A 21,035-nucleotide genomic window follows, 5' to 3' on the forward strand; every position below is an offset into this window, starting at 1 on the left:
CATTTCCTTTTCTGACTAGTTTCTAGCCATAGTGGGCAACATTTTAGTCCTTGCTGACCTCCACAGTGTATCATGTTCATGCTACTTTCCTGACCTCTATGTTCAGCCTGGAATTATTTTAGAAGGTAGCAAGAACATTCAGAAGAGTCATTTGGATGCCAGTGTCTTGGTGTTTTATTGTTTCATGTTTTAGTTCCAGAGTAGCGGGTGGGTGTTTTAGGGAAGGGTGGTATAGCTAGAGTGTGAACTAAGGTGTTATCTGTCTACTTTATTTTCCTTTCATTGACAAGATATGTCATTTTTTTGTCCACACTAAACAATAAGTTGTATTTGCTGTTTGTGGCTACTTAAGTCTTAACTTTCCAGCCAAGGGCTCTTAAAATCTCTCAGCCCAATAGGTTGGTTTAAATTAAAAATAAAAGCCACTCCCATCTCTGTTATCACAGTTGCAGTTTTTTAGCAAGTATGTGAATTCACAGTGCTTTTCTATGAATAAATCATGGATCACAGAAAAGATAATTTTTCTAAAAGTAGAAGTTGTGTTCTCTCAATAAATGGGGCCCCTTCTGGATGCTGGTTGGGAATATAATATAGTAGGTTCCTAGTGGTCTAAGGTGTGTGGGATCAGAAATGAGGAATTTCCCACCATACCACAAGGCCCTTCTCCAGAGCTCATAAGCACCTCAGATCCTAGTCCCAGGAAGTAGTTGTCATCATGATAGACAGAAACCCCAAGTTCCTAAGGAATTTACAGACATGCTCAGGAAAAAAAAAAAAATTCCGGACAACCCCTAGTGACATAGGATCTTCTGACGCCAGAGGCCTTCTCACTGTGGTGGTGGTGTAAATCAAAGACTGAATCTGAAGCTACCTAGCTCTGCATTTTCATGTCCATCTTTTGGTGTCAAAGCTGACGGCCTCAGCTTCTCTCTGGGCTTACCTAGACTTCATCTTCCTTGATAGCTCCTTGAAATACTCTAACCATCTCTGTACCCCTCCCTCATCTAAAATCCCTTTCACCCCCAACAAAGCTCTGCCACTTTAGCCATGTCCAGCCAGCCATTGTCAAGTGAGGGTAATGGACTGAGGGAACCTAATTTTTCTGCAAATGGCGCAGCTTGAACTGCTAGTGCATCCTACCTAACCCCATATATTTCTGTAGTATGGAGATCTCAGAGTGAGATGGTAATGACAGTCCTGACATTGAGTCCTGCAGAACATATTCACTCATACCTGAACTCCTGCAACCTGTGGGAGAAGATGCAGATAGAGGCCCCAGGGAAGGGACAAAAGCTGAGAAGGGACTTAGAACACAGGTTCTCTCAAACAAAACCACATGCTACATTCCAACTCTGAAACATTTATTTTCCTAGAAACAGTCATCTGTGGTAGTGGTAGTTGAGGGGAAACAAGTTTCAGTTCTGTCGAAGCAGCCGTGAGTGTTTGTGCACAGCATCCACAAAGGCCCCCACATGCTCTGGATCCATGTCAGGATAAAGTCCATGGCCTAAGTTGGCAATGTAGCGCTGTGGCCCAAAGTCATCAAGCATCTTCCGCACCAGCTGCCCAATCTCCTCCTGTAGGACCAACAGGGCAGTGGCTACAGGGGGGCCAGAGAAACCTCTGGTCTCCTTATACATAACAGTGACAAACATACATGTAGGCCTGTTTTTACTAGGTGCTATTCACTTCATTAACTCAACAGAATTTATTAGGTGGCTAGTATGAGCCAGGCACTAAGAAAACATAAATGATAATAAAAAGAAAACTTTCCCTCTTAGGGTTCACATGGTTTGCATGGAATAGAAGGGAGAGACAGATACAGTAAATACACACACATACACATAGCAATATATATGCAGCTTGAAAGTGCTCAAAGAAAAAACTCATAGACACACATAGGAACCCCAATTTACCTCAGATGCATACAGAGCACAGGGGTCCAGGTTGCCCTGCAAAGTCACTGTCTTCCCCACACGCTCCCTAGAAGCAGAGTTGGTTCCACATTCTAGTGACTTCACATATGGCAGCTATACCCCTTCCACTTTTATCTCAAGGGCCCACCCCTCCATGACTTACCGGGCTTTTGCTGGGGCCACTGTCCAGTCAAGTCCAACCACCTCATAGCCAGCCTGAGCCAGCTCCTCCAGAGCAAAATGTCCATCCTTAGCAAAGATGATCTGGAGGAAAAGGCAGATCTCTTGAGGCCACAAGCCCTACTAACCATTCTCCACTGTACCTCTGCTGCCCTCCAGTGGTCACTTCAATCCATGTCGATTTACTTCAAAAGCTCACAAGCCACCTTCACTCACCCCATTCCCAGTCTTACCATGGGCACTGGTGCCAGGCCTGCCTCCTGCAGCCTAGCCTTCACTCGCTTGACCACATCACGGACATAGGGCAGTGCAAACTTACTGAAGAGCTGTGGGCCAAGATGTCCTGCATGGGACTCAAAGAGCTGCAATGCCTACAGTAAGGAAGTAGTGAAGAGAAAGAAATCTATAGCACACACTGAGGACAAATCTCAGGCCCAGCACATAGAATGTGCAACTTCCCCCAAAGTGGCTTCACCTTCTGATACTTCCTTAGCCTATAAAATCAGTTCCAGTCAAAAAAGCCTTCTCCTTCAGAATCTAGTATTAGCTCTGATCTTTGAACACAGAGAACATTTAAACATCTAGATAAAGGGTGGGTTTAGCTTCTCTAATGAAATGAAATGAAATGACTGGAGGCCATACTTCACTAGTGCATTGCAGTAAGACACCTATCCTTAGGCTTAGCTGTTACAATCCAATCACTGAAGGTTATATTTCTTTGGTGCTTCAAATTGAGACACCTACCCTTTCAGATATAAGGGAATCTGTTGTTTCTTAAGGCTAACCTGAATAATCCCTCAGGACTGACCTGGGCACCAGCAGCCACTTGTCCCACCAGATAATGGACCAGAGCATCAGTGAGGATGCGAAGCAGCCGGTGACTAGCCTGTGGCCTCTGATAAAGCCAGCGCTTGGCCTGAGCCATGGTGTTTGAGCCACCGCCCTCAACCATGTATGTCATCAGAGTCCACTGCAAAAAGATACAAAAGGATGTCACAGGTGTGGAAGCCAGGCTGCCACTTGTCTACACAAGACTTGTAAGAGGGATTTCCCCATGCTTAGTCCCCTGCCCTGGCCCTTATTACTGGGGCACCAGCAAAGCCAATCAGAGGCACACGTCCAGCCAGCCGTTGTCGAGTGAGGGTGATAGCCTGGAACACATAGTCCAGCTCAGAGGTCACTGATGTTGGGTCCCGGAGGCGCTCTAAGTCCCTCTCTTCTCTTAATGGATCTGGGAAGCTGGGTCCTTTGCCAGGCACCATGGTCACTTCCATGCCCAGTGCCTAGGGGAAGAAGGGAAACACCTAGGTTCACAAGTTGTAGCTCCAGAAGGAAAGATTCTGCTCATCCCATGCCAGGAAGGAGGTAAAAAAGCCCACAACTCAGCCAAACTCCGTCTCTTCCAACCTTCATCTTTCCCTCTCTCCAGTAAGGATAAGTGCTTATCTTGAGCCTTGACTGTCTTTCCTCTTATACCCATTCCAGAATCAGGTTTGAGCAGGTACCTGAGGAACAACAAGGATGTCAGAGAAGATGATAGCAGCATCTAAAGGGAATCGACGCAGTGGCTGTAGAAAACAGAAACAAAATGTTGGCTGACAGACTGAAGAAGTAAATCCCTCCCTCTTTTGTAAACCCTCACCTGCAGAGTTAGCTCACAACAGGCCTCTGGGGAGCGACAGGTGCTGAAAAAGTCCTGGGCAGCCCGAGTCTCCCTAAATTCTGCGGACAGAAATGAGAAGGCAGGGCCTAGTCTTAAGAATCCAGTAGAGAACCCTTGCCTGCCCTTCAAAAATTTCCACTCCCCAGAGTTTTACCTCCCTGACCTGCTAACCCTGACCTGGTAAATAGCGGCCAGCCTGCCGCATGCACCAAACCGGTGTGTAGTCAGTGTCTTCTCCCCAGGCTGCTCTAAGGAACGTGTCATTTTTCAGCTCCGGAAATTTCTGGGTTCTGAAGATCAGAGTAGGTGTCAGTAAGCGAGGCTGGGGGGTTGGGGAAGGTGCCGGTTCTAAGGCGGATTCAGTCCAGCACCACTATCTGCCTTCTCCAGATAGTTCCCAAGCTGTTACTCCCCACCCTTCAGTCTCCTCTTTGCCTCCTATCAGGTGGTGCACAAGACCAAAGTGGCCAGCACTAGGGGCCTCTGCCCTACACAGTCCTCAATTTTTCCAAGCTCAATACCATTGGAGCAACTTGGGCTCTGGGCAGGAGAATGAAAGTCCAGAAGGATAGTTTGAGGGTCTTTAGACGAGAAAAATCTCAAGATTCTATCTCGGGTACCAATGCACTGCTCCAGGGCTGGAATATCTTCAGCCTGGGGATTAATCAAAGAGGGATGAGAGCTGACAGCTACTTAACAGGGACCCTAGTTGTTGAATAGGTAATCCTAGGGAGATGCCCAAAGTGAAGATCAGGGTGAAATCATTTAGCTAGGCAGTCCTAGGATGAAGTTCTCAGGAATCCCAGGCTGGAGAATTCAGGATTCCAACGACAAGGGGCTTGGGTTGGAAGTTCTACAGAGTCAGAAGGCCTACTGTTCACACCACCCGGTGCAGGAAACTCACCCTGAGCCTTTCGCCTCCATGATTAGTTGTAACTGCGCAGCAGTTACATGATTACTCGGAATCAGAGCCTGCTAGCATCCAGACTCCGCCCCTTCTCGTAGCGGGCCTACCCCGTTGCCACGGGGAATACCACGTGATTAGACATCACTGACAGCTCCGGGGCTGCCCCAGCTACTGCCGGTAGGACCCACTACCTGTCTCTACCGTAAATTCCGCTGTAGCGACGCAATAACACTTCTCTTCCTACCACTGGCCCCACCACCACCACCCCACCACCCCAGGAATTTTGCATGTTGAAAGAGCAACAATTTCGGGGCCAAGCGGCGGCGCACCTGGTTAAGCACACGCGCAATAGTGCGCAAGGACCCAGTTACAAGCCCCTAGTCCCCCACTGCAGGAGGAAAGCTTCACAAGGGGTGATCCAGGGCTGCAAGTGTCTGTTTCTTTCCCTCTACCTTCTTCTATTCTCTGTCTCTATACAATAACAAATAAAAATATAATAATAGGGAGTCAGGCGGTAGCGCAGTGGGTTCAGCGCACGTGGTGCAAAGCACAAGGACCGGTGTAAGGATCCGGGTTCAAGCCCCGGCTCCCTACCTGCAGGGGGGTCGCTTCAGGCAGTTCTGAAGCAGGTCTGCAGGTGTCTATCTTTCTCTCCCCCTCTCTGTCTTCCCCTCCTCTCTCCATTTCTCTCTGTCCTATTCAACAACGACGACATCAATAATAACAATAAAAACAATAGGCGCAAAGCACAAGGATAGGCCTAAGGATTCTGGTTCGAGCCCCCAGCTCCCCACCTGCAAGGGAGTCGCTTCACAGGCGGTGAAGCAGGTCTGCAGGTGCCTCTCTTTCTCTTCTCCTCTCTGTCTTCCCCTCTTCTCTCCATTTCTCTGTCATATCTAACAATGACGACATCGACAACAACAATAAAAAACAACAAGGGCAACAATAGGGAAAACAAAATTTAAAAATAACAATAAAACAACAAGGGCAACAAAAGGGAATAAATAAATATTTTAAATAAAAAATATAATAATAATTTTAAAAAAGAATTTCCTATTGCACCAAAGTAAAAGACTCTGAGGTGGGCAGAGGGGAGAATACAGGTCCAAAAAGGATGACAGAGGACCTAGTGGGGGTTGTATTGTTATATGGAAAACTGGAAAATATTATGCATGTACTATCTAATGTAAAACATTAATTCCCCAATAAAGAAATTAAAAATAATAATAATAAAGAACTTCCTTCCTGATGACATAGGAATTCCTGAAGACTTGACCCATTACTTCCATTCTTCATGATTCCAACAATCATGTCTGGCTAATACAGCAGACTATGGAATCAAGCTATGCGGTGAACTAAAGTCATTAATTATATCATCTTATATTATCTACACATTAAATATTTATATTACTAAGAACCAGGCATTATAGCAGGTGGAGAAGTTGCATAATGAGCAAGACACCCTTTCCTTTAAGGAACTACAGACTAATGGGGAAACAGGAATCAGCGATCAGAATAGTAAACGTTTTAACAGAAGAAGAAAAAAAAAGAAGCAAAAGAAGCTAACAAGGGTTCCTAGCTTAACTGGGTGTAAAAAGCAGAGAGGAGTGGTCCGGGAGGTGGTGCAGTGGATAAAGCATTGGACTTTCCGGGGGTCGGGTGGTGGCGCAGCGGGTTAAGCGCACGTGGCGCAAAACACAAGGACCGACATAAGGATCCCAGTTCGAGCCCCTGGCTCCCCACCTGCAGGGGAGTCGCTTCACAAGCGGTGAAGCAGGTCTGCAGGTGTCTGGCTTTCTCTCCCCTTCTCTGTCTTCCCCTCCTCTCTCCATTTCTCTCTGTCCTATCCAACAATGAACAGCATCAACAATGGTAATAATAATAACCACAACGAGGCTACAACAACAAGGGCAACAAAAGCGGGGGGAAATGGCCTCCAGGAGCGGAGGATTCATGGTGTAGGCACGGAGCCCAGCAATAACCCTGGAGGAAAAAAAAAAAAAAAGCATTGGACGCTCAGCCATGAGGTCCTGAGTTCAATCCCTGGTATCACATGTACCAGAGTGATGTCTGGTACTTTCTATCTTTCCTCCTATCTTTCTAATAAATAAAATCTTTAAAAAAAAAAAAAAAAAAAAAGAACTAAGGATTCCTTAAACAGTATCCCTTAAGGTCGGGTTACCTACATCAGAATCACCTAGGAATGTTGAAATTAAAAAAAAAAAAAAAAGCAGAGAAGAAAACAGCATATGGGGGGGGGGAGCTGGAGGCCAGGCGGCGGCGCACCTGCTTAAGCCCACACACTAAGGTGCAAAGGGACCCGGGTTCAAGTGCCTGGTCCCCACCTGCAGGGGGAAACCTTCATGAGTAGTGAAGTAGAGCAGCAGGTGTCTCATTGTCTCACTCTCCCTTTCCACCTCTCAATTTCTCTCTGTTTCTATCCAACAATAAAGTAAAATTTAAAAATAATTTTTTTAAAGTGAAAAAGAATGAAGAAAAAAAAAAAAGCTAAGAACCAGAAGATAAACCTGCTAGAGTAAGAGAGACATGAAATGTCACAAGAACCCTGGTGCAGGGAACTCAATCATAGTAGTGAAAGAACATAAAAATGACTGGGAGATAAGTAAAGAGGATCTGTGTTCCCAACTTCCTAAGGGAACAAAAACTATAAAGTTGCCCAAATTATGTGACATCATTTCATATTTCTTTTTTGTCAATTTCATTTGAAAACTATCAAAGCTGTGGCCTGGAGGTGGCACAGTGGATAAAATGTTGGACACTCAAGCATGAAGTCCTGAGTTTGATACCCAGCATTGCATGTGCCAGTAAGACTCTGATTATCAAATTAATAAATAAGAAGAAAAGGAGGCAGAAAAAAGAAACTATCAAGACAGAATTTGCATGCAAGTGTCCATCAACAGATAAATGTATGAGCAGAAAGTAGAGTACATGCAATATGACTCAGCCATAAAAATCAAGTTCAGGGAGTCGGGAGGTAGCGCAGCAGGTTAAGCACAGGTGGAACAAAGCACAAGGACCAGTATAAGGATCCCAGTTTGAGCCCCTGGCTCCCCACCTGCAGAGGAGTCACTTCACAGGCGGTGAAGCAGGTCTGCAGGTGTCTATCTTTCTCTCCCCCTTTCTGTCTCCCCCTCCTCTCTCCATTTCTCTCTGTCCTATCCAACAACAACATCAATAATAACTACAACAATAAAACAAGAAGGGCAACAAAAGGGAATAGATAAATATTTTTTAAAATTTTTTAATCTGTATTTGCTGGATAGAGACAGAAATTGAGAGGGAAGAGGGTGATAGAGAGGGAGAGAGACAGAGAGACACCTGCAGCCCTGCTTCACCATTTGTGAAGTTTTCCCTCTGCAGATGGGGACCAGGGGCTTGAACCTGGGTCCTTGCGCACTGTAACGTGAGCTTAACCAGCTGCGCCACCACCTGGCCCCGATAAACAAATATTTTTTTTAAAGTTCCAAAATGAAAAAAAAAAAATCAAGTTCTGGGGGATGTGGCTGTGACATAACCGGTACAGCACACATGTTACCATGCACAAGAACCCAGGTTCAAGCCCCTGACCTCCACCTGCAGAAGGGAAGCTTCATAAGGTAGGTCTGCAGCTGACTCTCTCTCTCTCTCCTCTGTCTCCCCATTTCCTCTTAATTTCCCTCCATCCTATTAAAATAAAATAAATTTTAAAAATCAAGATTTGGGAGGCATTATAGCTCAGGGGTTAGAGCACTGGTCTTATAAAATTCAAGTTCTGGTATATGGTACCAAATAGTTTTAACATTATGCTGAGTAGAAAAAAGGCACAGAGGGACAACTGTCTGAAATATCTAGAAGTTCACTGAATCAGGAAGTAGATTAGTTTACCACGGAGGGGCTGGGAAGAGGGGGCAGTGAAGAGTTGTTGCTTATGGGTACAGAATTTGTTGCAGGTAATTAAAACGGTGTGAAAATTGATGGTGGTTTCAGTGGCTAAAACAACAAGTTTTGCTAGATATAATGTTTAAATGCATGTAATATGCATTTAAGTGGTACTATAATGAGTTGTATGCTACATAAATTACATCTCAGAAAAACTTTTTTTCTCTCTTTATTTCCCCCTTTGTTGCCCTTGTTTTTTATTGTTGTTGTAGTTATTAATATCTTCATTGTTAGGACAGAGAGAAATGGAGATAGGAGGGGAAGACAGAAAGGGAGAGACAAAGATAGACACCTGCAGACCTGCTTCACTACCTGTGAAGCGACTCCCCTGCAGGTGGGGAGCTGGGGACTCAAACCAGGATCCTTACACCAGTCCTTGCACTTTGTGCCACGTGCGCTTAACCCGCTGCGCTACCACCCAACTCCCCAGAAAAAACTTTTTTTAAAAACGGGTTGTGGGGACGACGTCTCTTTTTCTTCCTTATTATACTTCAACAACTCCAGACCTTTCCTTCTTTCTTTCTTTCTTTCTTTCTTTCTTTCTTTCTTTCTTTCTTTCTTTCTTTCTCCCTTCCTCCCTTCCTCCCTTCCTTCTTTCCTTTCTTTCTCTTCCTTACTCCATTCCCACATAAAACCATCTGAAATCTAGAGTAATTATTAACTGGGATCAAGTTTAGGTGAGTCAGTGACAGGGCAGGGTCAGGGGTGGAGGGGTAGTAGTGCTTCCAAACATTTTAATCTCACTGCCCCCAGCATAGGGCACCAGAGCAGGTTTTCATAAGATTTCTCTTATTTTAAAAGTATAACTCCTTGTGGTCCATGAAGTGGTGCAGTGGATAAAGCATTGGACTCTCAAGCATGAGGTTGCGAGTTTGATCCCTAGCAGCACATGTACCAGAGTGATGTCTGACTGGCGCTCTCTCGCTCTCTCTCTCTCTCTCTCTCTCCTCTCTTCCTATCCTCATTAGAAAATAAATTAATTTTTTTTAAAAAGTATCACTCCTTGAGGAGAGACAAAGGAGCGTTACAATGATCCAGGGAAAATACGACTCGGCTGAGGGTAGTAGCAGTGGAGATAAAACGACAGTAAGCAATGGAGTTGACAAGAGGCGATTGACATGGCAGAAACTAGTGACTGGCTGAAGCGGAGGCAGAGAGGCAGGTATTGTTCAATTATCCCAGCACACTGGGCAATACGACGGGAGTTGGCGCTCCTAGTCCCGCATATACGGCACAGGCGGGCCGAGGGCGGGGCAGAGCGTGCGGGGAAGCTCGCGGAGCTCCGGCGGCCGCCGCTCGGGGACCCGCGTCGCCCCGGCTTCCCGCCGCAGCTTAGCCATGGCGGGCCCGGGCCCCGGTGCGGCGCTCGAGTCCCCGCGACAGCTGCTGGGCCGCGTGCGCTTCCTGGCGGAGGCCGCGCAGAGTCTCCGCGCCGGGAGGCCGCTGCCGGCGGCGCTGGCGTTCGTGCCGCGCGAGGTGCTCTACAAGCTTTACAAAGACCCGGCGGGGCCGTCGCGGGTGCTGCTCCCGGTGTGGGAAGCCGAGGGCCTGGGGCTGCGTGTGGGCGCCGCGGGCCCGGCCCCGGCTCCCGCCTCCGGGCCCCTCCGCGCCGCCCGCGACAGCATCGAGCTCCGGCGCGGCGCCTGCGTGCGCACCACAGGCGAGGAGCTGTGCAACGGCCACGGGCTGTGGGTGAAGGTGACCAAGGTGCGTGCTCCCCGCCCCGGCTCGGCCGGGAAAAGCCCGGGTCCCGGAGCCCGCCCCGCCCCGCCCCACACGCGCTGCTTCGGGTCCAGTGCCCTTTGCCTCGGGCGGGGCGGGGCGGGGCGGGCAGCTTCCTGACCGCTGTCCGCGTCGGTCGGGCGCGTCCCTGCAGGAGCAGCTGTCGGAGCACCTGGGCGACTGCGGGCTGGACGAAGGTTGGCTGCTGGTGTGCCGGCCGGCGGAGGGCGGGGCCCGCCTCGTGCCCATCGACACCCCCGACCACCTCCAGCGGCAGCAGCAGCTCTTCGGGGTGGACTACCGCCCCGTGCTCAGGTCTGGCACTTGGAGGGGCCTGGAAAGCAGTCTGGAGGTGGAATGTTGGAGTGGAGACTGGGTTAAGAGAAAAGGCAGGGGGAGCCGGGCCGTGGCGCGCAGCGGGTTAAGCGCACGCAAAGCGCAAGGACCGGCATAAGGGTCCCGTTCGAGCCACCGGCTTCCCACCTGTAGGGGGTCACTTCATAAGCGGTGAAGCAGATCTGCAGGTGTCTGTCTTTCTCTCCCCCTCTCTGTCTTCCCCCCTCCATTTCTCTCTGTCCTATCCAACAACTATAACAACATAATAATAACGATGAGCAACAAAATGGGAAAAATACCCTCCAGGAGCAGTGAATTCGTAGTGTGGGCACCGAGCCCCAGCGATAACCCTGGAGACAAAAAAAAAAAAAAGAGAGAGAGAGAGAAAAGGCAGGAACGACCTGAACGGATCCGGGCTGGTGCTTCTTCTAGATAGAAGATAGAGCTCGTGGCTCGAGGTCCTGAGTTCAGTCCCCCGCAGCATATATACCAGAGAGTGATGTCTAGTTATTTCTCTCTCTTCCTTCTACCTTTCTAGGAAGTTTTTTTAAAAAAAGATTTTTTAATATTAGTTTATTTCCTTTTTGTTGCCCTTGTTGTTTTATTGTTGCAGTTATTATTGTTGTTTTTGATGTTGTCATTGTTGGATAGGACAGAGAGAAATGGAGAGAGGAGGGGAAGACAAGGGGAGAAAAGGATAGACCTGCTTCACTGCTTGTGAAGCGACTCCCCTGCAGGTGGGGAGCCAGGGGCACCAACCGATCCTCATGCTGGTTCTTGTACTTTGTGCCAATTGCACTTAATCAGCTGTGCTACCGCCCAACTCCTTCCTCCTACCTTTCTAATAAATTATCTTTAAAAAATAAAATAAGAAGAGGAAGAAATGGGAGCTCTGCAGAAGGTTCCAGGGCCTGGAGGGCTCTCCAGCCACCCGCTGCTGTCTCCCCGTCCAGCCCCTAACTCTGTGCCCACAGATGGGAACAGGTGGTGGACCTGACATACTCGCATCGCCTGGGATCGAAGCCTCAGCCAGCCGAGGCATACACTGAAGCTGTGCAAAGGCTACTGTGAGTGATCTGGGATGGGGTGGGGAGGAAGGAGCTCTAGAGCTGAGTCCAACCTAATTAGGGACTTGGGGTTGCTTAGCTATGTGCCCCCGACGTGGACCTACGAGTGCGACGAGGACCTGATCCACTTCTTGTACGACCACCTGGGCAAGGAGGATGAGAACCTGGGTAGCGTGAAGCAGTATGTGGAGAGCATAGACGTTTCTTCCTACACGGTGGGTGCTGGGGCTCCTCCCACCCCAGCTAAGGTGTAGTCACTCTCCTCAAGGTTAGATCTAGAACTCACACCTCCAGGCCAGGGCCAGATTCAGTCCAACTCCCTATCCAAGAAGTTCAGATAGGAACCCCTTGAAACCCTCCCTTCTGCCAGCATCCTTGTAACCCAGCTTCACTGAACTCCCTCTCATCTGCTCCCTGGCCCAGAGCACAACCCCCAGGCATGTGGAGTGCTGTTGACATTGATTCCACCTCTCTGCCCCTTCCAGGAGGAGTTCAATGTGTCCTGTTTGACAGACAGCAATGCAGACACCTACTGGGAGAGTGATGGGTCCCAGTGCCAGCACTGGGTGCGGCTCACCATGAAGAAGGGCACCATTGTCAAGTGAGTGGGCATGAGTAGGACAGGGTGGGAGAATCACGTGTCTGTGGGTGCAGAGAAAGCCTTGTACACACACACTATTCGCCTACCCCAGGAAACTGCTACTCACAGTAGATACCACAGATGACAACTTTATGCCTAAGCGGGTGGTTGTCTACGGAGGTGAAGGGGACAACTTGAAGAAGCTGAGTGACGTGAGCATTGACGAGTAAGCAAGTGGGCCTGAGAAGAGAAGTGGAGCCTGATCCTAGCAAGGGCACTCTGGATACCCCAGTAATATGGAGGCAAGGGGTATCCAGTGTGTTTCATTTTATTTCCTCAGGACACTGATTGGGGATGTCTGTGTCCTGGAAGACATGACTGTCCACCTCCCAATCATCGAGATTCGAATTGTGGAGTGCCGAGGTGGGGCTAAAGCCATAGGAGGGGGGTGGGAACCGCCATGTGTAGGTGGGAGTTGGCTGGACAGGAGGGCAGCTAGATGCTGAACTCCCAGAATATGAGGCTTTGGGGTCTGAGACTTGTAGGTTCTATGTTTAAGTCTGCCTTAAAGTCATGGGGATAGTTGGGTTTACCTGAAAAGAAGAACCAATTTTGGGCCCTGAAGCATCCCAATATCATAATGGAAAACGAGGAAGTCAGCAGGGAAAATAATTACCAGAACCAGGTAAATAGAAGTGAATCCTAGTAGGCAGCAGATTGAGTAAGTGGCTCCCTCTGACTCCTTCCCCAGATGATGGGATTGACGTGCGACTTCGAGGGGTCAAGATCAAGTCATCTAGACAGAGGGAACTAGGGCTGAATGCAGACCTGTTTCAGCCAACCAATCTGGTGCGATATCCACGCCTGGAAGGCACAGACCCAGAAATACTATACCGAAGAGCTGTTCTCCTGCAAAGGTGGCTGTTGTCATGGGCCGCCAGGTCCTTTCCTCCTCCCCATCCTGAGTCTTGACTTTCTGTGTTGAGGAGGCCCTTAAGGTGTTAGATTGTAAACTCTTCTCTGAGGGTCAAAACAGCCCCTGGACTCTGTCTTCTGTCCTTGTATGTGGGAGAGTGAGAGGGTCTTACCTCTATGCCATACACTTTAGCTGAAATTATCTCTGCCTTCAACCCCCTAGATTCATAAAGATCCTGGATAGCGTTCTACACCACTTGGTACCTGCCTGGGACCATACCCTGGGCACCTTCAGTGAGATTAAGGTAAGCCTTAATCTGGCAGGGTATGTTATCTAAAAGCTGCATGCATCCTCCCAGGGAGTTACTAGCAAATCAGAATGACTCAAGAGAAATGTGTAGGTAAATGTATGTCTCGGGAATGAGGCTGGGAAAGGGTGGGCAGGAAGCTGGCCTGCTGCCAGAGGGTTCTGTGGGCCAGGCTGGGAAGCAGAAACTGTTCCAGGTCAACTGGTAACCTTAGAAAGGTTTTAAATGAGGTCATGGCAAAGTTGGGTTTTAATGAGAAAGAGGAGTGAGATAAAGGGATCAAGAGATAAAGATAAAGAGATAAAGCATCACTCTGGCATATGCAATGCTTAGGATCGAACTCTGGACCTCAGGTTTGAGAATCCAGTGTCTTAACTGCACCACCTGCTGGGCCACAGACTGTGTGTGTGTGTGTGTGTGTGTGTCTTTGTTTGTTTGTTTGTTTTAGAAAGCCTTCACATACACACACCCTTCTCCCCAGGAGTGGATAAAGGGAGGGCAGAAGTGAGGATAGGGTGGACTGGGTTGAGTTCTAACAGTGGAATTGGGTCCAGGCATAGAGAAAGGTTTCAGTGACTGCACGGAGGGTGACGTGCTGGTCCTGCTCTAACCACCTTTCCTCACCAGCAAGTGAAGCAGTTCTTGCTGCTGTCACGCCAGAGGCCAGGTCTGGTGGCCCAATGTCTGCGTGACTCAGAGAGCAGTAAGCCCAGCTTCATGCCCCGCCTCTACATCAACCGGCGCCTGGCCATGGAACACCGTGCCTGCCCCTTAAGGGACCCTGCCTGCAAAAATGCAGTCTTCACCCAGGTCTGAACTACCTGAGGTTGGATAGGGGGAGGGTCAGTAAAGGACACGGGCTTCACCAAGAGGGACCTAAGCAAATTCTTTGGGTGTAAGTGAGTTCAGGCCTTAACTTTCCTGCAACCTCTCTCCTCTCCCCTGCTTTCAGGTTTATGAAGGTCTCAAGCCCTCAGACAAATATGAAAAGCCCCTGGACTACAGGTATAACATGAGGGTAAGGGACCTGCTCCAGGTCCCTTACCATGTACATGCCCACACACACTGCACCTACTCCCCTCACCCTTCTGTGTTCTGCTCCTGACTCATCCCCTTCCATGAGTCAGCATGATAACAGAGATCCACCCTGACTTACAGGTGGCCCATGCGCTATGACCAGTGGTGGGAGTGTAAATTCATTGCGGAAGGAATCATTGACCAAGGTGAGGCACAGAGTGAGGATAGTAAGAATCCCTCCTTATTTAGAGCCTTTGGGATCATTAGTTAACCACGATAGGAAAGGAACCTGCTTATTACTCCATTATAATAGAGGGCTCTTGAATGCCCCATCTGAGGGCACCTACCTGTCATTTCAGGGGGTGGTTTCCGGGATAGCCTGGCAGACATGTCTGAAGAGTTATGCCCCAGCTCTGCAGACACGCTCGTGCCTCTTCCATTCTTTGTACGTACAGCTAACCAGGTAAGCTGTCAGGTTCTTACTTTATTTTTATTTATTTTTTAAGAATTCTTTATTGGGGCAGGGGAGATAGCAAAATGGTTGTGGAAAGAGAATATCATGCCTGAGACTCTGAGGTCCCAGGTTCAGTCTCCTACACCGTAAGCTCCTCTCTCCCTCTATATCTCCCCCTCTCAGTTTCTCTCTATCTCTACCCCAAAAATAAATTTAAAAAATGAAGAGTTTTGTATTACAAGAGAAAGAATGACAGAGGAGAGAGCACTTGAACATTATTCAGCTCTAGCATAAGGTGGTACTAGGAATTGAATCTGAGGTCTTAGCCATGCAGTGCCTTAGGTATACAAGGCCTCAGATTCAATTCCTAGTACCACCATCCTCTAGCAGGTTGAACAATCTCCCAGCCATGATAGACCAGAGCACTGCTCAATTCTGGCATATAGTGATGTCAGGGATTGAATATAGGACTTTAGAAATCTCAGGTGTGGAGATCTGGCACATTACCACTACATTATCTCCCTCCCATGCTGTTTCTGCTATTCTGTCTCTGAAAAGCTTCCAGGAACTAGAAAGAAAGCAGAGGAAGGACCAAGTTGCCTGGGTTAGCCTCTGAGCAGACAGTAAAGAAGAAACCAATTGTAAATTCAAAAGGATCCTTCAGGGCCCTCAGTGGCAAGTGTTCAAGAAAATCTTTGGGGGGCTTGGTGGTGGCACACAGAGTTGAGCACACGTTACAGTGCACAAGGACCTGAGTTTGAGCCCCCCAGTCCCCACCTGCAAGGAGAAAGCTTCTTGAGGGGTGAAGCAGGGCTGCAGGTGTCTCCCTCTCTATCATGCCCTTCCCTTTTGATTTCTGGCTATTTCTATCCAATAAATAAATAAAGATAATAATTTTTTTTTTTTAAAGAAAACCTTTGGGAATTACAGGGCAACAAAGTAGGGTCCTTTCCATGCCATACTGACACCTCTGTCTTGGATCAGGGCAATGGCACTGGTGAGGCCCGGGACATGTATGTGCCCAATCCATCCTGCCAGGACTTTTCCAAGTATGAGTGGATTGGACAGTTGATGGGGGCTGCCCTTCGGGGTAAGGAGTTTCTGGTGAGTAGCTTAATTCCCATTCCCCCTTCTTTCTCTCTCTGACATTATCATTCTTTTTTTTTTTTTACCTGCTTGTAAAGCTTCCCCCCTAAAGGTGGGGACTAGGTGCTTGACCCCAAGTCCTTGAACATTGTAGCATGTGTATTCAACCAGGTGCGCCACTGCCTGGCTTTGAGTAACCTAATCTTATCCCCCATCAGATCAGCCCTGGCCTTTGGAAGGAAGAAGGGTCAGCCAAACCTAGTCAGCTATGGGTGAGAAGACAGTAGTGTTTGTCCTTCAGGTCCTGGCTCTGCCTGGTTTTGTGTGGAAGCAGCTTTCTGGGGAGGAGGTGAGCTGGAGTAAGGACTTTCCTGCTGTGGACTCTGTACTGGTGAGTAGGTTCTGCAGTCTGTGTTTCCTCTGCTCATTGCTACTTCCCAAGACTCTTCTGAACTTTTTCTCTTATCACATATATGCTCCTTATCTAACCTTATCTATTCCTGTGGTTTCAACTGCTGTCTATTCTGGTGACCTCTCTTCTTGCCTCTCTTCATCTGCCCAAAGATGATACCTCAGACTAAGCACACTCTTCTCCCCCACTCTACTGCCTTCTAGGCTTCTTTGTATCAGGATAGCATCAACACCCACTCTTAGCCATGCCAAGGGCCTCAAGGACCTCCTTCACTCTTTTCCCTCAGCTCTCACATTCTGCTGAGTTTCTTTCTGCAATCAGCCCCTCCCCCCCCATCTCATTACTTGTCTCCCTGGTTCAGACCTTTTGCTACTGGCCCAGCCACTAACTAAAAGTTAGTTTCCCTGTCTCAATTCTTACCCATTAATTTTATAGCCAGAATAATGCATTTCACACTCTTGTTTAAAATCCTGCAATGGAGACTGGAGAGATAGTAATGGATTATCAGAAAATTCATGAGGATTTTTGCACAGAGAAACACAGAAAAATGTGTCATTACTTTTCCAATAACCCAAGATAGGGTTATGCAAAAAGACTTTCATACCTGACACACCAAAGGTCCCAGGTTCAATCTCAAGGACCACCATAAACCAGAGCTGAGTGGTGCTCTGTTATAAATAATTCTTTTTAAATTTTAAGTCCTTCATTGGTCCTCCCCAGGCTTATGATAAAATGTAGAATTCAGAAAGGCTTAATATAATTCCTATTTGTCTGGCCACTTGGTTCACACTCCAGTCAAGCAGATTCCTTGGGCTTTTTGCTTTTGTACCTTTTCCCAAGATGTTCTCTCTCCTAACTTTTCCTGTGCCTTATTCAATACCCAGCCATCATTTGAGTCTCAGGTTAGATGCCATGTCCTCCAGGATTCCTTTCCTGGCCTCCAGGGCTGGTTAGGTATTGTCTTGATGTTTTCAAAGCGCCTATAGTGCCCCCTCCTTGCCATTACTGACTATTTAGAGACTTCCTTTCCTGGGTGTCTTCTCCTGTTTACCTATTGTCCCCACAGTGAAAAGTTGACTTCTCTTCCAAACCTCCAGGTGAAGCTCCTGGAAGTGATGGAAGGAATGGACAAGGAGACATTTGAATTCAAATTTGGGAAGGAGCTAACATTCACCACTGTGCTGAGTGACCAGCAGATGGTGGAACTGATCCCTGGGGGTGCAGGCATCGTGGTGGGATATGAAGACCGTTCCCGTTTTATCCAACTAGTGCAGAAGGCACGGCTAGAGGAGAGCAAGGAGCAGGTACTACCCAGCAGCCACCGGAATAGAGAGGCTCAGGCAGCTCCTAGTAGCCAGAGCTCAGCCTGATAGGACACCAGTCCCCAGGACTCTGTCCCCCATCCTCCATCTGCCCCACGTTCCTGCTGATTAGTAGTGTGTATCAATGTCCCAGTACTCAAAAAGACCACAGCCTCCACTGAGTGCCATGGATAAAGACCAGGTGTCCCCAGTACACAATGAAGTGAGAGCTCTGCCCTCCTCACCAGGTGGCAGCCATGCAGGCAGGTCTGCTGAAGGTTGTGCCACAAGCTGTCCTGGACTTGCTGACCTGGCAAGAATTGGAGAAAAAGGTGTGCGGAGACCCAGAGGTCACTGTGGATGCGCTACGTAAACTCAGTGAGTGTGGGCAGGGCAGCACCATGCAAAGATGCTGAAGGATTTGGGTGGGAGGGCTAGGGAGACAGCATAATGGTTGTGCAAAAGGCTTCCATGCCTGAGGCTCAGGTTCCAGGCTCAATCTCCAGCATACCATAAGTCTCTCTCTCTTTCCCTCTCCTTCTCTATCTCCATCTCCATATCTCTTTCTATTTCTCTTTAATTAAAAATAAACTAAAAATAAATAAAATCTGTGATACTGAGTCCTTAAGAAAATTTTAAAAATGAGTATTTAAAATAAAAAGGGAGGAGGAGTAGGGGGAAGGCCTTGGGGTGGGTGGGAATGTAAGAATGAGTTCTGGCCTCATCTCTTCCAGCCCGTTTTGAGGATTTTGAGCCTTCTGACACTCGGGTGCAGTATTTCTGGGAGGCGCTGAACAACTTCACCAATGGTCAGTGGAAAACAGCAGAGTGGTGATGGGATTCAGACTCCACTTATGGTATCCCAAGGCTGGGTGGAATTTGTGGAACTTCCCACCATCAGCATGAGAGCACTGATTGCCTTCTCTCTCCAGAGGACCGGAGCCGCTTCCTGCGCTTTGTCACCGGCCGCAGCCGTCTGCCTGCACGGATCTACATCTACCCTGACAAACTGGGGTGAGTGCCAAATGGAGGTCCCAAGGGGCCATAGAGGTCTACTGTCTTCTCACCACACACACTCACCTGTCAGACCCATGCCCTGTGCCTTGATGATTCTTCCTGACATGTGGCCCCTCTGTGCCCTCAGCAATGAGACCACGGACGCCCTGCCTGAGTCTTCCACCTGTTCCAGTACCCTCTTCCTGCCGCACTATGCCAGGTGGGTCTCCTAGGCCCAGCCTCTGAGTGGGTCTCCTAGGCCCAGCCTCTGAGTGGGTCTCCTAGGCCCAGCCTCTTGAGTGGGTCTCCTAGGCCCAGCCTCTGAGTGGGTCTCCTAGGCCCAGCCTCTGAGCGGGCAGTTGGGGCAGCATTCTGTGGGTGGAGGAGGACTTCCTGCATGAAAATGCAGGAGCTGACATTATGTGACCCTGGGAGCAGTGGAGAAGCCTCTTAACCTGGCACTGACCAAGTCCCTGCACCCACTTCTGCCCCTGGCAGTGCCAAGGTGTGTGAAGAGAAGCTCCGCTATGCTGCTTACAACTGTGTGGCCATCGACACAGACATGAGCCCTTGGGAGGAGTGAAGCAGTGCCAGCCGCAGCTGGGCCTGCATGGGCCCACTCAGCCTAGCCCAGGGCAAAGACTCCTTTCCTGGATCAGCTGGAGTCTGCACTTCCAACCTGAGCTACCTGTACCCTGTGCAGAGAAAGCCAATGCGTACTGCCCTGTGTACAGCTGGAAGAATACTGGAGATGGGACACTGGCCACAGCCTGTGGCTGTGGGTTGCTTCCCGAGTTATTTAGCCTCTGCCAGGGAACCTTCCACAAGCCCAGCACTAGCTGCCAGTCCTGAGCTACTTGAAAGGAGCCTTTAGCCCCCACCCCGTGGACTTGGCTTCAGTTTCATTTGTTGGTTCTTCCTTTTTCTTCTTTGTTTTCCTCTGGCTTCAGTCTGGTCTCAAAGGTAAAGAGTTTGGAGGTATGGTGGAGTTTCTTCTTCAAAGAAAGAGCCATGGGTGGGTAAGAAATAATGGTCATTCTCCTTCACCACTTGCCCCTAGGATGATTACCCTGTCTCACAATCTGGTCTTTTCTTCCTGTCTCCACATCCATGTTATGAGCTCTGTCCTTCCAGCAACCTAGGCTCAACTGCTATAGTGCTATGACCTTCCCTGGCTCAGAAATTACAAGTACTTAGCATTAACTCTTAACTACCACCAACACCTCCAAAATCATTACTTCTGCATCACCTCCAACCTGACTGCTATTTCTCCCCCAAGATTTTGCAGAGGTGGAGGCCATTTATCTGAAATACTGAGTAGCTCCCCCTATCCAACTCTCAAAGAAAGCCTGGAAGTTAAGCCTGCTCCTAGGCCAGATGTGCATCCCTGCCCAGCCCTCCTTAAGGATCTTCTTGACACTCCATCAAAGAAAGTCTTATATGTGGAAAGTTGAATAAATAGATGAACTCAATTGTGCATAATGTCTTTATTGGACTGCTATGGGATGGTCTCTGTACTAGGTACAGGGAACACAGAGAAGTTGCTCAGTTCTGAAAAAAGAGAAGGCAGGGGCTGGGACATGGCACAGCTGGTTGAGCACATGTTATGATATGCAAGGACTTGATTTCAAGGCCCTGGTCCCCAACTGCAGGGAGGAAGCTTCATGAGTGGTAAAGCAGTGCTGCAGGTCTCTTCCTCCCCTCTCACCCTCCCTCTCTATCTCTGCTTCCCTCTCAAATTCTCTTCGTCTTTTTCCAATAAATAAAATGTTTTTTTAAATTGTATCTTTAAGAAAAAGTTAGAGAAGGCTCTTCAGGACTCCCTACTGAGAGCCAATAAGTGGTGTCAAGTGGAAGTGGTAGAGCTTCTCAGTGATAAACGTTTGATAAACATTATTATTAATATTTTAGGTAGAGACAGAGAGTGAAAGAGACCATAGCACCAAAGCTTCAACATGGTGGAGGTCAAGTTTGAACCTTGGTCACATAGCAAAGCAGCATACTATCCAAAGGAGCTATTTTGCTGGCCCTTGATAATGACCATTAAATCTTGAGCTCAGCAGAGAAATAAGGACCCCATTATCCAGAATGTGTAAGAAGGCTGCAGCTGTAGAGGTGGCACAGTTGATGAAGTGCTGGACTCTTAATTTGAGGTCCTGAGTTCAACCCTGTGCATGCATATGCCACAGTGATGCTCTGGTTCTCTCCTTTCTCATATAAATCAGGAAGGAAGGGG

At 48.3% G+C, this 21,035-nt stretch overlaps 3 protein-coding genes across 5 annotated transcripts in view; 1 reads left to right on the forward strand and 2 right to left on the reverse strand.

Annotated features, from left to right (window-relative positions):
* LOC107522939 (large ribosomal subunit protein uL16-like) overlaps nt 1–21,035 on the reverse strand; it is a 205,193-nt gene that overhangs the window by 12,677 nt on the left and 171,481 nt on the right. The window lies entirely within an intron of this gene.
* On the reverse strand, nt 1,341–4,809 carry UROD (uroporphyrinogen decarboxylase). 2 transcript variants are annotated; one of them, XM_007530985.3, is made up of 10 exons: nt 4,664–4,808; nt 3,937–4,049; nt 3,739–3,818; nt 3,602–3,664; nt 3,182–3,379; nt 2,905–3,066; nt 2,330–2,467; nt 2,080–2,180; nt 1,917–1,983; nt 1,341–1,577 (listed from the first exon to the last, which is right to left on the reverse strand). In XM_007530985.3, exons 1-10 carry the CDS (start codon nt 4,681–4,683, stop codon nt 1,416–1,418), a joined length of 1,104 nt encoding a protein of 367 aa, XP_007531047.2. In that variant the 5' UTR covers nt 4,684–4,808; the 3' UTR covers nt 1,341–1,415. The 2 variants fall into 2 exon arrangements, with proteins under 2 accessions (XP_007531047.2, XP_016047120.1); XM_016191634.2 differs by lacking the exon at nt 3,602–3,664 and having other exon boundaries at nt 4,664–4,809.
* On the forward strand, nt 9,845–19,482 carry HECTD3 (HECT domain E3 ubiquitin protein ligase 3). Of its 2 annotated transcripts, XM_007530984.2 has the most exons (21): nt 9,845–10,312; nt 10,482–10,642; nt 11,638–11,730; nt 11,810–11,945; nt 12,216–12,331; nt 12,423–12,536; nt 12,651–12,733; nt 13,062–13,227; nt 13,449–13,530; nt 14,161–14,343; nt 14,486–14,538; nt 14,692–14,756; nt 14,910–15,013; nt 15,989–16,108; nt 16,392–16,481; nt 17,600–17,806; nt 18,052–18,181; nt 18,538–18,612; nt 18,736–18,817; nt 18,948–19,019; nt 19,298–19,482. In XM_007530984.2, the coding sequence occupies exons 1-21, from the start codon at nt 9,944–9,946 to the stop codon at nt 19,380–19,382; spliced, it is 2,586 nt and encodes an 861-aa protein (XP_007531046.2). In that variant the 5' UTR covers nt 9,845–9,943; the 3' UTR covers nt 19,383–19,482. The 2 variants fall into 2 exon arrangements, with proteins under 2 accessions (XP_007531046.2, XP_060061989.1); XM_060206006.1 differs by lacking the exon at nt 15,989–16,108.

Source organism: Erinaceus europaeus, chromosome 13 (genome assembly GCF_950295315.1).
Source record: "Erinaceus europaeus chromosome 13, mEriEur2.1, whole genome shotgun sequence".
Taxonomy (NCBI): Eukaryota; Metazoa; Chordata; class Mammalia; order Eulipotyphla; family Erinaceidae; genus Erinaceus; species Erinaceus europaeus.

What these genes read in the sequence shown, in the direction of transcription:
- HECTD3 (XM_007530984.2), top strand. Translation starts at nt 9,944, where the DNA reads ATGGCGGGCCCGGGCCCCGGTGCGGCGCTCGAGTCCCCGCGACAGCTG. An exon ending in TTCGGGGTAAGGAGTTTCTG is followed by an intron (nt 16,109 to 16,391) that starts GTGAGTAGCTTA and finishes TTTGTCCTTCAG; the next exon opens with GTCCTGGCTCTGCCTGGTTT. An exon ending in TTCCTGCCGCACTATGCCAG is followed by an intron (nt 19,020 to 19,297) that starts GTGGGTCTCCTA and finishes TGCCCCTGGCAG; the next exon opens with TGCCAAGGTGTGTGAAGAGA.
- UROD (XM_007530985.3), bottom strand. Translation starts at nt 4,683, where the DNA reads ATGGAGGCGAAAGGCTCAGG. An exon ending in GTTGTGAGCTAACTCTGCAG is followed by an intron (nt 3,665 to 3,738) that starts GTGAGGGTTTAC and finishes TGTTTTCTACAG; the next exon opens with CCACTGCGTCGATTCCCTTT. An exon ending in ACATCCTTGTTGTTCCTCAG is followed by an intron (nt 3,380 to 3,601) that starts GTACCTGCTCAA and finishes TTCTTCCCCTAG; the next exon opens with GCACTGGGCATGGAAGTGAC.